This window comes from Podarcis vaucheri (assembly GCF_965113315.1).
Source record: "Podarcis vaucheri genome assembly, chromosome: 16".
NCBI classification, from domain to species: domain Eukaryota; kingdom Metazoa; phylum Chordata; class Lepidosauria; order Squamata; family Lacertidae; genus Podarcis; species Podarcis vaucheri.
The window spans coordinates 11,590,773-11,604,653 of NC_138754.1; the positions used below are offsets into that span (position 1 = coordinate 11,590,773).

Here is a 13,881-nt window from a genome sequence, read left to right on the forward strand (position 1 = left end):
GGATGCGCAAGACTCCAAAGATGGCCAACAGCAGCTGAGTCCTGATTGGCTAAGAAGCTAGCATACCCACAATGCACTGCTTGAGCCATTGCTTTCCTCGGCCACATGCTTCTTTTCGTTTCTCCCTTCCCCACCCCCAGTCTTCCCCCCCAAAAGGCTTGAGACAATACCAGCCTTTGTCCCCTGCCTAGGGGCTGAGGGAGCTCCATTAGCACACTGTGTGAGCGAGCGTGTGGGTATATTTTTCACGACGACAAGGGTGCCCATTGATAAGCGAGGCTCGCAGGCAAGAGCAGCACATTCAGCAGAAGCCACCTCCAGCGGCTGTCCTGCGCCTCACCCCTTTATCCCCAGAATGATGGCAGCGGCCGTGAGGCTTTGGGCCTGTGGCCTGTGGCTGCCTCTGCTGAGGTTGCTATGGCAACGTGCAGAAATGCTGCATTGCTCTCTTTGTAGGTGTGGGCCGCCAACATGGGCCAGGGGAAAAGAAAACAATGTCATCTTGGGCAAGGCCTGGTCTCTTGGCTACAGGTGTGAGGGGAGCCTTTGGCCCTCCAACCAGACTCTGCCAAACTACAGCTCCCATCAGCCCCAACGAGCATGGCCAGTGGCCAAGGATGATGGGAGTTGTAGTTTGGCAACGCCTGGAGCGAAAAAGCTTCCCCACACTGGCTCTGCTTCGGTGGAAGAACTCCGGCAGTGTAATTTCAGACCACTTTATCCAGCTCGCCATCTTTGCAGATGGATCCGTCCCGATAATGGGGAAGCTCCAGATGGTGTGGGACTACAACTCCCATCACCGTTTGCCATGCTCACTGGGAACGATGGGCATCGGAGGCCTCACATCTGCAAAGGCCACATGTTTCTCCAACCCTGTCACAGACAAATTATCCTCTCGCACTCTGTAAATACAAGCCCATACTGTACTACCACCTCCTGAAATGTTAAAGCCAGACAGCTTTCCCTCCCCATGAATGAAGCTGGGTTGCCCCTCTCCACCCTCTGTTCTCCACAAATGAAGCAACTTACTTCTCTGCGATCAGAACCATTGTTTGGGTTTTGTAAAGTTTCCACCTGTTTCTACTACTAATAAATTGTCTTCAGCCTTTTGTGGGGCATGTGAAGTTACTGGTGGTATTTATTCGACATGTTTCTGAATAATCAGGGTATATCACAGTGGGTCTCGTCTCACTCGGCTGTTGTATGTCTTGGGTGCAGTAGCTGGCCTGGTTTAAAAATACATGGGCAGTTCCAAGGTCCCCTACTGCCCAAGTTTTCAGGAAGAGATTGGTAGCTTCCAACCCTTCTTCCTCAGGTGGAATCCGCAAACCCAGATCTTCTGTATGCAAGAAATGTTCTCTGTTGCTGAGCAGAACTGGTGTGGTGTGCTTCAGCTGTTGCACTAGGACCTGGGAGACCAGGGTTCAAATTCTTACTTTGCCATGAAGCTCACTGCGTAACCTTGGGCTAGTCACTGTTTCTCAGCCTCAGAGAATCATGTACATCACCTTGAGCTCCTGGAAGGAAAGCTGGGGTTTAAAAGGTAATATTAATAAATTATAAGGGTGTGCAGCCCACCTGTCCTGGATTCTTTGAATTCAACCCCTCCATGACCATCTGTCATAAAGGTAAAGGGACCCCTGACCACTAGGTCCAGTCGTGGCCAGCTCTGGGGTTGCGACGCTCATCTCGCTTTATTGGCCGAGGGAGCCGGTGTACAGCTTCCGGGTCATGTGGCCAGCATGACTAAACCGCTTCTGGAGAACAAGAGCAGCGCACGGAAACGCCGCTTACCTTGCCGCCGGAGTGGTACCTATTTATCTACTTGCACTTTGACGTGCTTTCGAACTGCTAGGTGGGCAGGAGCAGGGACCGAGCAACGGGAGCTCACCGCATCGTGGGGATTCGAACTGTCGACCAGCAAGTCCTAGGCTCTGTGGTTTAACCCACAGTGCCACCTGTGTCCCTTACCATCTATCATAGGTGTGTGGGATTTTTGGCCCTCTGGATGTGGCTGAACTACAATTCCCATCATCCGTTGCTGCTAGCTATGCTTGCTGGGGCTGATGAGAGTTGTACTTCAATAAGACTTGGCCAAAGATTCCCCAGTCCTGATTTCCCACAATGATAGGGATTTTTGCCCATATCTGGTGAGGTTGGTTGATCAGGGTGCAAAACCAGCTGGCAGCCTGCTCCAAAGCACATCTGGACCTGTACCTGGTTAAATTAAAATGGAACGAATGGGTCCCATAAATGGCTTTCAACTATGACCCAGCTCCAAAAAAGGGCTGGTGACAATGAGGACCTGGGAAAAAAAAATGTTGAGAATGTGTTCCAGCTGGCTGTGCCTTCTTCCAGGATACAGTATTCCATTTTACCTCCACCTGGTTCCACATGTTTCTCCCACACAAAGACACACACACTCCCTATTTCACCAGGGTCTCCCCTCCCTTTTCTGCATTTCATCATTGAACAAAATGGGCCCACACTGATCATTTTGGGGTGTGTTGCCCCCCCTCCAAGCCTTAGAAGTTCTTTCCCAAGATGGTTTTGTACTTCTGCAAACCTTGGGATTCCTGCCCCCACAAGCCTGCTATTATCTCCCCCTTGCTGGAGGCCACATCAATCCGGTTTATGTCCATCTTCCTCAGACACACACAATATATTCCCGAGTGTTCCCTGCAGCCTTGTATCCTGGTACGCTCCAAAACTAAATCTGCAGTAAAGCATGAATGCTGAGCATAGATGAAGAACCCCCCACCCGCCTGGCAGTGCCTGAATTTCTGATTCTGAAAAAAACGAGTTGCTGGTGGGTGGTGGGAAAGAAGATCTAACCTGTCTGTCTGTCTGTCTGTCTCTCTCTCTCCACACTTCACAGTCTATTAAAAAGGGGAGACGAGTCCCAGATCTCCCGTGTGTTTTCTGAAAGCCTTCTCTTAAAAGCCTGGCTGCTTTGATGATCAAAAAAAGATGATCTAAGACTTTCCTAAGGAACAGGAGCTGTGACGGCTTTGCTTCTGTTAAATCAACTGTGCGTATCTATTACTGGGAAGAGTTTTACTGTCTAAATTTGCCCCCCACACAAAAAATACTCTTTTTTTAAAAAAAAGAAATAATCTTCTGTACATGCAGGGCGTTAATGAGGATGGAAGCCTTTCGAGTCCCAAAACCAGCAGCTTTCAAGTCAACCAATTAGCTTGGTTTCTCTCTCTCCCCACCCACCCCCCATCTCTTTTTAAAATGGGCTTGGCATTAGCACATGAGGTCGTGGGGTTTATCTGTTGCTTTCTGCAGAGGTGGTTTCAGGGTGACACGACTGGCATGACCGCGCTGCAGGGGGTGCCCCTTCTCCAATTGGCATTTCCCACACAAATCCCTCAAAAGCTCATTGGGGAGTTGCGCAATGGGGAAAGGTTAATGATGGCAGGCATTTCCTGAAGGGACAGCAATCTTCTGTGACTGTGGTTGCCAGACTGTGACTTGAAGTCTCCAGGTTTCTCTGACCACCCTGAGGTGGCAAGGGTGGGCCTTGAATCTCCAGGTGAGCAAGAGCACCATATACAGTGGTACTTCGGGTTACAAACACCTCGGGTTACAAACACTTCCGGTTACAGACTCCACTAACCCGGAAGTAGTACCTCGGGTTAAGAACTTTACCTCAGGATGAGAACAGAAATCGCGCGCTGGCAGCAGCGGGAGGCCCCATTAGCTAAAGTGGTGCCTCAGGTTAAGAACAGTTTCAGGTTAGGAACGGACCTCCAGAATGAATTAAGTATGCAACCAGAGGTACAACTGTATAGCAAGCTTCAGCCCAACAGAAGTTGACTGTATAGATAGGATATATAGACAGGACACTTGAGAAAGGGGAGCTGTGCTTCTCCCCTCCCTCCTCCCCTCTCCCATTTAATCTTCATATCTGAAATTACTGTATAGACTTAAAGATGTCATAGGTAAAGGGACCCCTGACCATTAGGTCCAGTCGTGGCTGACTCTGAAGTTGCGGCGCTCATCTCGCTTTATTGGCTGAAGGAGCGGGCGTACAACTTCCGGGTCATGTGGCCAGCATGACCAAGTCGCTTCTGGTGAACCAGAGCAGCACACGGAAACACCATTTACCTTCCCGCCGGAGTGGTACCTATTTATCTACTTGCACTTTGACGTGCTTTGAAACTGCTAGGTTGGCAGGAGCAGGGACCGAGCAACGGGAGCTCACCCCATCGCAGGGATTCGAACTGCCAACCTTCTGATTGGCAAGTCCTAGCCTCTGTGGTTTAACCCACAGTGCCACCCACATCCTTAGGGGAGGTCAAATCTCTCCCCCCCCCCCAGCATCACTGCATCCCTCCACTAAGTCTCAGGTTTGAGTCCTGAAATCTCGGTCTGGGATGCTGCTCCTGAGCTGGCAACGCTGTCTGTGGCAGAGCATAGCTTAGGGGGCTCCTTTCACACCTTCCAAGAGGGTCTCTTAGTCTGCATCAGGGCTTTGCTCTCACAAGGCAGGGCAAGATTTCATGGGCTTATCTTAAGTGAGGGTACATTTCTGGGAGCTGAATGTGGTCCCCAAGGTGCCTCTGTTTGGCCCTCAAGACTCTCCCCAGGCAACACCCCTCTCTAGCCCTGCTGTGCACCTCCTTGCCTGCCTGGAATTATGTCCCTGAACTCTGATGCCTCTCGCTTGCTGGATCAAAGACAGGGGTGGGTGGTGTGGAATCACCTAGCCTAGGTAGAAAGGTAAACTTTGCATCCATTGCTCCACCCACTTTTGCCTCTGGCCCCACCCTCACCTGCATGTGAAGGGAATGTGACCTCTTTTCCTTCCATCTTGGAAAAGACACTCCTTCTCTCGCAGGAATTAATGCTAAAATACCATCCTGGAAGAGGCCTCATCTCCTCTCGCACCCAGGGGGCAATGCCTCTTATCCAAGACACTGCCGGCTCTCTCCGGAAACAGACAGATATTTTTCTCTTCAGACTAATAACTTCTTTACTTGTCCACAAATGGGCAGCTTATCCTATCCTTGTTGACTCCAAAGAAAGCCCAATGGAGCTTCTGCCCGGATAAATCTGTACAGAGGAAGACGGCCTTAATGAAATCAAAGTGCACACGACAAATTGATTTGACATTCCTTCAAGCTGCTGGCAGCCCTCGTGTTTTCCTTTAAATAAAAATAAAAATCAAGAAGAAGAGTTTGGATTTGATATCCCGCTTTATCACTACCCGAAGGAGTCTCAAAGCGGCTAACCTTCTCCTTTCCCTTCCTCCCCCACAACAAACACTCTGTGAGGTGAGTGGGGCTGAGAGACTTCAAAGAAGTGTGACTAGCCCAAGGTCACCCAGCAGCTGCATGTGGAGAAGCGGGGAAGCGAACCCGGTTCCCCAGATTACGAGTCCACCGCTCTTAACCACTACACCACACAAACAGGCAATCAAGACCTATCGAGAAACTGTGGTTTTTGGGGTTAGCTTTATTTAGTGTCTATTACCATGAAAACACCCATTCCATCATCAGCGGCCCCTGTGGTTGTAATTATTTAATTTTCTGATTGGCAAAGCTCGGGTTGGTTGTCTTGCTGCCCGCTTGTTCGGGCAGGTCATCTCCTGGGCAGTGTCTCTCAGGCAGGGCTTTAACCCCCTTCCTTTGTTCGTTTTTCCTGAGGTTCAGGCGAGTGGAGAAATGCCTGGGTCTCACTTGTCTGGGCTGACCGGATGGAAGGTGTTTCTTGGTAGGTGGAACAGAGAAAGGGAGCTGGGGGGGGGGAATGGGGAGAGGGCAGGGGGTGGAAAGAAGCCCCAAGGTGGGGCGAGGTGAGAGGGTAGCAGAGGGGAAAGAAACACATGCAGGCACCCCAGGACGTCTCGACCAGACTGAGCAGAATGGCTTGTTTTCAACTTTCAACTCATTGGTAATAGAATTTTTCCATTTCCAGGCGGACTGGTTCTAACTGGACGGCTCCTCCAGGCCGTGGAGGGGTCGAGGAGAGGCTCCCTTCTCCCGCCAATCCGCGCCCATGTCTAGCGGGGTCTTCCGGACATCTGGTGCTGCAAGGCTGCCCTTCGTGGTGGGCCGGCTGGAGGCCAGGGCTTCAGGCAAAGGCGGGCTCCGGGGATTGGCTTCCATGGAGCCCGGGCGACACGAAGCCAAGAGCTCAGGGGTGCTGACCCCTTTGGGCTTCCCTTCCAGCGACCGGGGCCAGCCTGAAGCAGGGGCCTCTGCCGAGGCTGCCCTCCTGGCGGCAGGCTCCCTGGAGCTGGGGCGGCTGGGGGATGGGATTTTGGGGCTCCCGTTTTCTTTTATGCGGACATCAATGGAACCGGGCTGGCGCGAGACCGGGATTTCGTTGGTGGCTGGAGATCTGGGTTCCTTGGGCTCCATCTGCTGGGCATCCGGCAAGTCGTCTTTCATGCGGACGTCAATGCTACCGGGCTGGCGGGAGAGGGGGCCCTTGGGGGTGGTGGATCCTCTGGATGCGGCATCTTCCTGAGCAGGCATCTTGCCCACCGAGCCGGGACGCTCCGAGGCTTTTCTTGACAATGGGCTGCCTTTGACGGGTTTGCAAACGCGTGGTGGAGGGTCGCTTGGCTGTGGGGATTTGGGAGGGAGAGAATAGGGGGTTGCCCATCACTGCATAAATCACTAATAAATAAATCTAATAAAATAATTAAACACATCGTCCTGCAACAGTGAGTTCCATCATTTAAATACACTGGGAGTGAAGCAGTCCACCTGTCTGTACTGTATCTCCTGCCAATCGGATTCAGTGGAGGACCACTGTTGGTCCATCTATCTCAATATTGTCTGCACTGTCTGGCAGCTGCTCTTTCACAAAGAGAGTCTTTCCCCAGCCTTCTGCATAGAAAGAAGATGCTCTACAGCCCTTCCCTAATTCTCCAAAGGCTACCTGGTTTCCTAAACATTTCTTGTGCCCTCCGTCCTCCTTAGTTATCTAAAAAAGTTTCCTTATACATGTATCCGGGCAGAGTACAGCGATATACAAACAGAAAAAAACCCATTAAAAACAGTACAGATCAATCATTAAAATGACTGGCAACTCAAGAAAATGTCAAAACAACTGCACGAGTCTGTCAGGATAAAACTGCATCACTCTAGCATTTCCTTTCAACAGTTTTAAGGAACATTTTACAGTCAACCTTTCTGTGATCTCACAGCTATCAGTATGGCAAGCATGAGATTTGGGTCGCATCCACACCGTATACATTTAAAGCACACTTGGCAAACATTTAAAGCACATGGCTCTCCCCCCAGAGAATCCTGGCAACTCTCATGTGTTAAGGGTGCTGGGAACGGTAGCACTGTGCGCAGTAAACTACAGTTCCCAGGATTCTTTGGGAGGAGTCATGCCTTGCCAGAAAGAGAGGCCTGTCTATGGCCAGCTTCCCTAACCTCACGTCCTCCAGTTTGTTTGTTGGGACTACAACTCCCATCATGCCTGACCATTGATTATGCTGCCTGCAGCTGATGGGAGCATAGGAAGGGGATTTCCACAACGACTCAACTATTGCTCCATCTATCGCAGCATTGCCAACACTGACTTGCAGCAGCTCACTACGTGGAGATCCTGGGGATTGAATCTGGGAGCAACAAGCCTTCAGCAAAGATACAAATACAGGAAACTACAGTTCAGAATTATCTAAACTGCCTGGCAGCCACTCTCCAGGAATTCAGCTGCTGTTTCATACCCTCCAAGGTTTCTCCAATGAAAAGAGGGACGTCCTAAGGAAAAGCGGGACATTCCAGGATCGAAACACAAATAGGGAAGGCTTCTGTAAATCCAGGACTGTCCCTGGAAAATGGGGACACTTGGTCTGCTTTTGTTAAGAGTGCCGCCATGCCGGGAACAACAGCTCTTTGCAGCGTGCAGCCTGTGATTCACATGTGCGTTAAGTGTGCTTCAAATGAATGGTGCGGCAGAGGTGACCTTGGATTCTGCAAAGGCTCCCTGGCTGTCCCGCTTGAAGAAGAGGAGTTTGGATTTGATATCCCGCTTTATCACTACCCGAAGGAGTCTCAAAGCGGCTAACCTTCTCCTTTCCCTTCCTCCCCCACAACAAACACTCTGTGAGGTGAGTGGGGCTGAGAGACTTCAGAGAAGTGTGACTGGCCCAAGGTCACCCAGCAGCTGCATGTGGAGGAGCGGAGACGGGAACCTGGTTCCCCAGATTACGAGTCCACCGCTCTGAACCACTACACCACACTGGCTTGGCCTACAGGTGTGTCCCAGAGGGGGATTCCAAACACCAACCCCTTACCCCCCAGCCCAGCCCATTTTACCTTGCCGGTGATTTCCGGGCAGAACCCGTTACAGGCGTTGTTCAAGGCCGTGGACTTGCTGATCCACTCGGTGAGATGGGCGGCTGCGTTGACCGAGCGGGACGTGAGGTTGACTTTGGCCGGGGGGATCTTCAGGGGCATATCCCATGTGCCCATGTATGTTCCCCAAGGGGAGGCCTGTAGGGGGGCGAGGAAGGAGAGGGCTCAAGCACACGGGTGGGACGCAAGGACGCAAGCTAAGAGCCCAGCAGCTGGCTCCGGCCAAGAGTCCCATCGGGTCCAGTATCCTGCTCTTGCTGTGGCCAGCAAGGTGACTACGGGGGAAGCCGCCAAGCAGGTCCTGAGCACAAAGGGACCTTCTTCCCCAACGGAAGAAGAATGGGTTTTGAAGTTAATGGACTAGGCAGAGATGGCAAAGTTGACAGCAGAAAGAAGAGGTCAAAAAGATGAGAACTTGGTCCAAGAATTGGAGGTTCTTGTCGGACTATTTGATCAAAAACACTACAGCCAAGTGAAATCCAAGGGGGATTCGAATAACAGGCGAGGGAAGGAGAATAAATGAACGGTGGTAAAGTAAATAGAAAATAAATTGCAGCTATGGCAGCAGGTAAAGGAATAACAACAGGAGCACTGCAGATGTACGGATGGGAAGGTAAAATGTAATTATGTATTATGTCCGAAGGAATACAGTGGTACCTCAGGTTAAGTACTTAATTCGTTCCGGAGGGCCATTCTTAACCTGAAACTGTTCTTAACCTGAAGCACCATTTTAGCTAATGGGGCCTCCCGCAGCCGTGGCACCTCCGGAGCATGATTTCTGTTCTCAACCTGAAGCAAAGTTCTTAACCTGAAGCACTATTTCTGGGTTAGCGGAGTCTGTAACCTGAAGCGTATGTAACCTGAGGTACCACTGTAACGTCAAATGTTGTGTAAAAAACTAATAAAATTATATTTAAAAAATAAAAAAGTGCAATAGCAAATCTCCGGCGCTTGTGATTCCCAGAAACTCAGTGGCTCACTGCTGCCTCCCACAATAGAGGGAGAACATAGCCATTGTAGCTACTAGCTGTTGATGGAGTTGAGCATCTTTTCTCTCAGCGGACAGCCAGCTGCTCCAAAGCGCAGCCAGCAAGCGGGACTTGAGAGCCACAGCAACTCTGCCCACTTGTGAGACCCAGAAACTGGTATTCAGAGGGTGAACACTGGCGAGTGAACATCACCATCTCAACTTGTAGCTGTTGATAGTCTTATCCTCCAGGAATTCACCCAATCCCCTTTTTAAATCCATCTAAGTGGGTGGCTATCTCTTGTGGGAACAAATCCCACTGTTTAACCATGCGCTATGTGGCAGGGTGGGATGCGGGTGGCGCTGTGGGTTAAACCACAGAGCCTAGGACTTGCTGATCAGAAGGTCGGCGGTTCTAATCCCCGCAATGGGGTGAGCTCCTGTTGCTCAGTCCCTGCTCCTGCCAACCTAGCAGTTCGAAAGCACATCAAAGTGCAAGTAGATAAATAGGTACCCCTCTGGCGGGAAGGTAAACGGCGTTTCCATGCGCTGCTCTGGTTCGCCAGAAGCGGCTTAGTCATGCTGGCCCCATGACCCGGAAGCTGTACGCTGGCTCCCTCAGCCGGTAAAGCGAGATGAGCACCACAACCCCAGAGTCAGCCACGACTGGACCTAATGGTCAGGGGTCCCTTTACCTTTACCTATGTGGCAGAGCTCCAGCGCCCACCGTCCCTGCCCATTGGTCCGCCAACTGGGGTTGACTAGGAGGGCATCCATCCAGGCAAATCAGAGGAATTATCAGGGTTTAAGGAGTGTGGCAGGCAGTCCGTAAGGGGCGTGGCCTAGGGAGAGTCCTGAGAGCCACACAAAAGTCCTGAAGGGCCGCATTCAGCCCCCAGGCTTGAGATTTCCCCGTCCCTGGAGCGGAGCCTTACCTTGGAGCGTGGGACTGTCGGAAGCAGGTGTCCTCGGTCATTGGCTATAAACTGTGTGTAACCTTCCCGGGCAGAGGGGTGCTGCAGAGAAGATGGGAGGAGAATGAAGGCAGGAGGAAAACCAAATGGCGAAGGAGCAGCCCTCTATTTACTAAGGGTTGTATCCAACCAAGTTTCCCTGAGTTGGCAAGGCTCCTTTGACAACAACAACAAGGAACCGAGCTTTTAATGTCATCAGCCTGTCTTGTGGAACTCTCCGCCACTAGATATTCAGGAGGCACCTGCTGAAAATGTTTCCATTCTCTCAGGCTTATGCAGGCAATTAAGAATACCACTTTCCATAATAGTAAACTAATTTTAATTTTTCATATGGCTTTTATTGTATGGTTTAATGTACAGTTGTTGTGGAACCGCTTTGATATTTTCTGTATGATTTACAGGGAAGGGAGATGTGAGGAAGTCCAATTAGTCATATAAAAAAGGTGTTATAAATAGTTATGTTTTTTCTTTTTTGTATTGTATGTTGGTGTAAATGTATGTTGTTTTTTCTTTGTTATTTGTTTGGTGAAGGGATTGTATTTGTTTGGTACATTTTCTTTTTTATGTTTGAAAACTGAATAAAATATTTTTTTAAAAAAGAAGATATTTTCTGTATGATTTAGCAACATTTTTTTTTAAAAAAAGTACTCAGAGAATTTAACTGAACGTAATGGTCGCATGTTATTCATGTACATTAATTTTATTCTGAGCATGGATTGCATTTATATAGACCCCTTTTTTCCTTCAATGAACTCAAGGTGGCATACAAGGCTCTCCTCCTCCTCCCCTAATCCCCACAACAACTTTGTGAGGTTGGTTAGGCTGAGGGGCAGGGGTTGGCCTAAGGTCACCCAGTGAGTTTCATGGCTGAGAGGGGATTTGAACCCTGGTCTCTTTCAGGTCCTGGCCTGATGCTCTAACCACTGCACCACACCAATTAGTATCACCAATGTTGGATACAACCCACGATTTATATAAATATGCAGCAGAAGATGACGGTGACAAGAAATGTGCCCTTAATTGGATTTTACTATATTCATTTATCATTTTTATCGCACTTAATGCCAAAATCGGCTTCTTAGAGGTTAACATGTTATAAAAACCACAACACCAACCATAAAATATATAAGCGTCCATAACAAAGATACAATAAAGCAATCCCCTGAAAACATTAAAAGGTCAGCCTCCATAATAAAAATATGCAATAAATCGATCAAAGCAAACATAAGAGTTTCCCCAACACTGGGAAAAGGGTGAGGCTTATTCTGTTGTTAGGAGAAGAGCACCAGACCTCAACCTATCTCCAAAGTCCGCTCATTCCACACTTGCTTCCAGAGGAAACTCACCTCCTTAGTAACTCTGGGAAGGTTCCAGTTCTGCAAATTCTTAGGATTGTACGCATCTTCATACTGCAAAACAAAGGGGGGGGGGCGTGGTATTTGAGATGGGGCAACAAAACCTCAAGGCAGCAGGGCTGAGATGTAGCAGGTTTTAGTGCTGGTCCCAGAATACCGAGCGGTAAAGAAGAAGTATGTGTATGTGGAAGCGAACCTTGCCTTTCACTTTTAAAGAGATCCAGTGAGTTCCTAGTCCTCATGGTCATGAAATGAAATATATGAGCAAAATGGGGCAGAAATGTCACTGGGGGAAAGGGGGTGGGCTGCTGTAGAGCGCATTACCCCCTCCCCAGGAAGTAGAATATATTATGCCAAAAGCAGCGGGGCCAGGGGAAAGACATAGCTGTCAACCTTCCCTTTTTTGTGGGAAATTCCCTTATTCCAGCACTGTTTCCCGCTGCTTCCCGCTGCTATCCTGGATTGTTAGATATCCCGTAGACTATCCCTGGGACAAGTGAATCTGCTGATCCCTTATTTTCAAATCTGAAAGTTGACAGCTATGGGGAGAGAGAAGGGAAGGAGCAGTTGGAAAACGAGGGGAGGGGGCGGCTCACTGCAACCAGGTCTTGCTTGCAGGCTTCCCATGGGGGCATTTGGTTGGCCACTTTGAGAAGAGGGTGAGACGATTTTTCTTCCTGGGGGAGGGAGGGAGAGTAGGTAGGTAGGTAGGTACCCAGATGTGAGGAAGTGGAAAGCTTGTGACTAATAGACCCTGGAGGAGAGTTTAAATGGGGCAAGGGGTGGGCGAGTCCTCTCCAAAATGAGATGGGGGGGTCTCACTCCAAAGGAGGGGGCAAAGAATTCCTCCATGAGGGCTTTATTGCAGATGGTTGTCTGGGGGACACGTTGAAAGTGGGGAGAAGTTTGCCTCTTCATAGGAGTTTTGGCGCAAATAGCAAAGAATAGCAAATAGCCTCTGAACTAAGGAGGGAGAATAGAACTCCTCACAGCAGGGAGGAAAGGGGATTATTGATTTATATTTATTTATTTATACCCCGCCTATTTGACTGGGTTTCCCCAGCCAGACTCGGGAGGCTTTATTAAAATATTAAATACAATATTAAAAATATTAAAATACAATAATTCGCCAAATATTAAAAGCTTCCCTAAACAATTTCTCCTTGCCCTGAGCAATCCCATCCTCCCCTCCCCCTTTAATTCAAGCGTCTTATTTTGGAAATATAAGGGGTGGTTTCAATAGGGGGGGCAGCCCCTCTTCTCTCCCCCCGCCCCGCCCGCCCTCACCTGGCCAGAACTGTAGTGCGTTGCCATGCTGGCTGCTCGGCGTCTTTTGTTTGGGAAGTATCCTAGCAACGGGGTGTGTGGGCGTGGCCGCAAGGAGAAGAAAAAAAAGCTCGCCAGCCAATGGAAAACCAGGCTCATAAGCCAAGCCCAATCTCCTCCCTCCTTCCTTTCCTCCGTTTTCGTCATTCAAACCAGAGATCTAAGCCACGCCTCCCTAGTCAAACTCCGCCCCCCCCCGCCTTTCCTGCGCTGCTGGGATCCACATTAGGAACTAGAAACTTGTGTTAAGCAAACTTTTTCAGCAGGGGGCCGGTCCACTGTCCCTCAGACCTTGGGGGGGGCCGGACTATATTTTTGGGGGGGGAAATATGAACGAATTCCTATGCCCCACAAATAACCCAGAGATGCATTTTAAATAAAAGGACACCTTCTACTCATGTAAAAACACGCTGATTCCCAGACCATCCATGGGCCGGATTGAGAAGGCGATTAGGCCGGATCCGGCCTCTGTGCCTTAGTTTGGCTACCCGTATGTGTTAAGGACTAGAAACTTCTTATTACTTTTATCGATATTTTCCGGATACTGGATATCTCACCTGGCGGCATAATGTGTATTGGGGAAGGACTGCAAGGAGACTAAGGTTTAAATCCCTGCTCAGGCTGAGCTTCCGTACAGGGTTGTTGCGGGGATAAAATCCCCCTGGAGCACTCGTTAGAAGAAAGATGGGTTGGTGTGAAGAAGAAGAAGAAGGCGGCCACATTCTGTATTTCTTTTCCTGCATGTCTGTAGAATTTCTGTGCATTTGTAACTCCGGTCCTGACTTAATCCTGCAAACGCTGCCAGTCGTGATTTCTATCAGTAATATCCAAAGCAACACAATGACCAAGTACAACAATACGATGTCAATATAAACTATTTATATAATCTATACAGAACGTTGAACAGTATGAAATATATGAAATGCACT

At 49.4% G+C, this 13,881-nt stretch overlaps 2 protein-coding genes across 2 annotated transcripts in view; one reads left to right on the top strand and one right to left on the bottom strand.

Annotated features, from left to right (window-relative positions):
- The window catches only part of SDHC (succinate dehydrogenase complex subunit C), a 15,232-nt gene extending 14,108 nt beyond the window's left edge, over positions 1 to 1,124 (top strand). The window contains exon 6 of the mRNA XM_082203558.1: positions 1 to 1,124. This exon is cut by the window's left edge and continues 433 nt beyond it. The gene's annotated coding sequence lies outside the window, so the exon portion shown is untranslated.
- A 4,324-nt stretch (positions 1,125 to 5,448) lies between these two features.
- Positions 5,449 to 13,011, bottom strand: CFAP126 (cilia and flagella associated protein 126). The gene is made up of 5 exons (XM_082202412.1): positions 12,914 to 13,011; positions 11,618 to 11,680; positions 10,233 to 10,313; positions 8,292 to 8,468; positions 5,449 to 6,581 (listed from the first exon to the last, which is right to left on the bottom strand). Exons 1-5 carry the CDS (start codon positions 12,938 to 12,940, stop codon positions 5,940 to 5,942), a joined length of 990 nt encoding a protein of 329 aa, XP_082058538.1. The 5' UTR covers positions 12,941 to 13,011; the 3' UTR covers positions 5,449 to 5,939.
- Between the last annotated feature and the right edge of the window lie 870 nt (positions 13,012 to 13,881).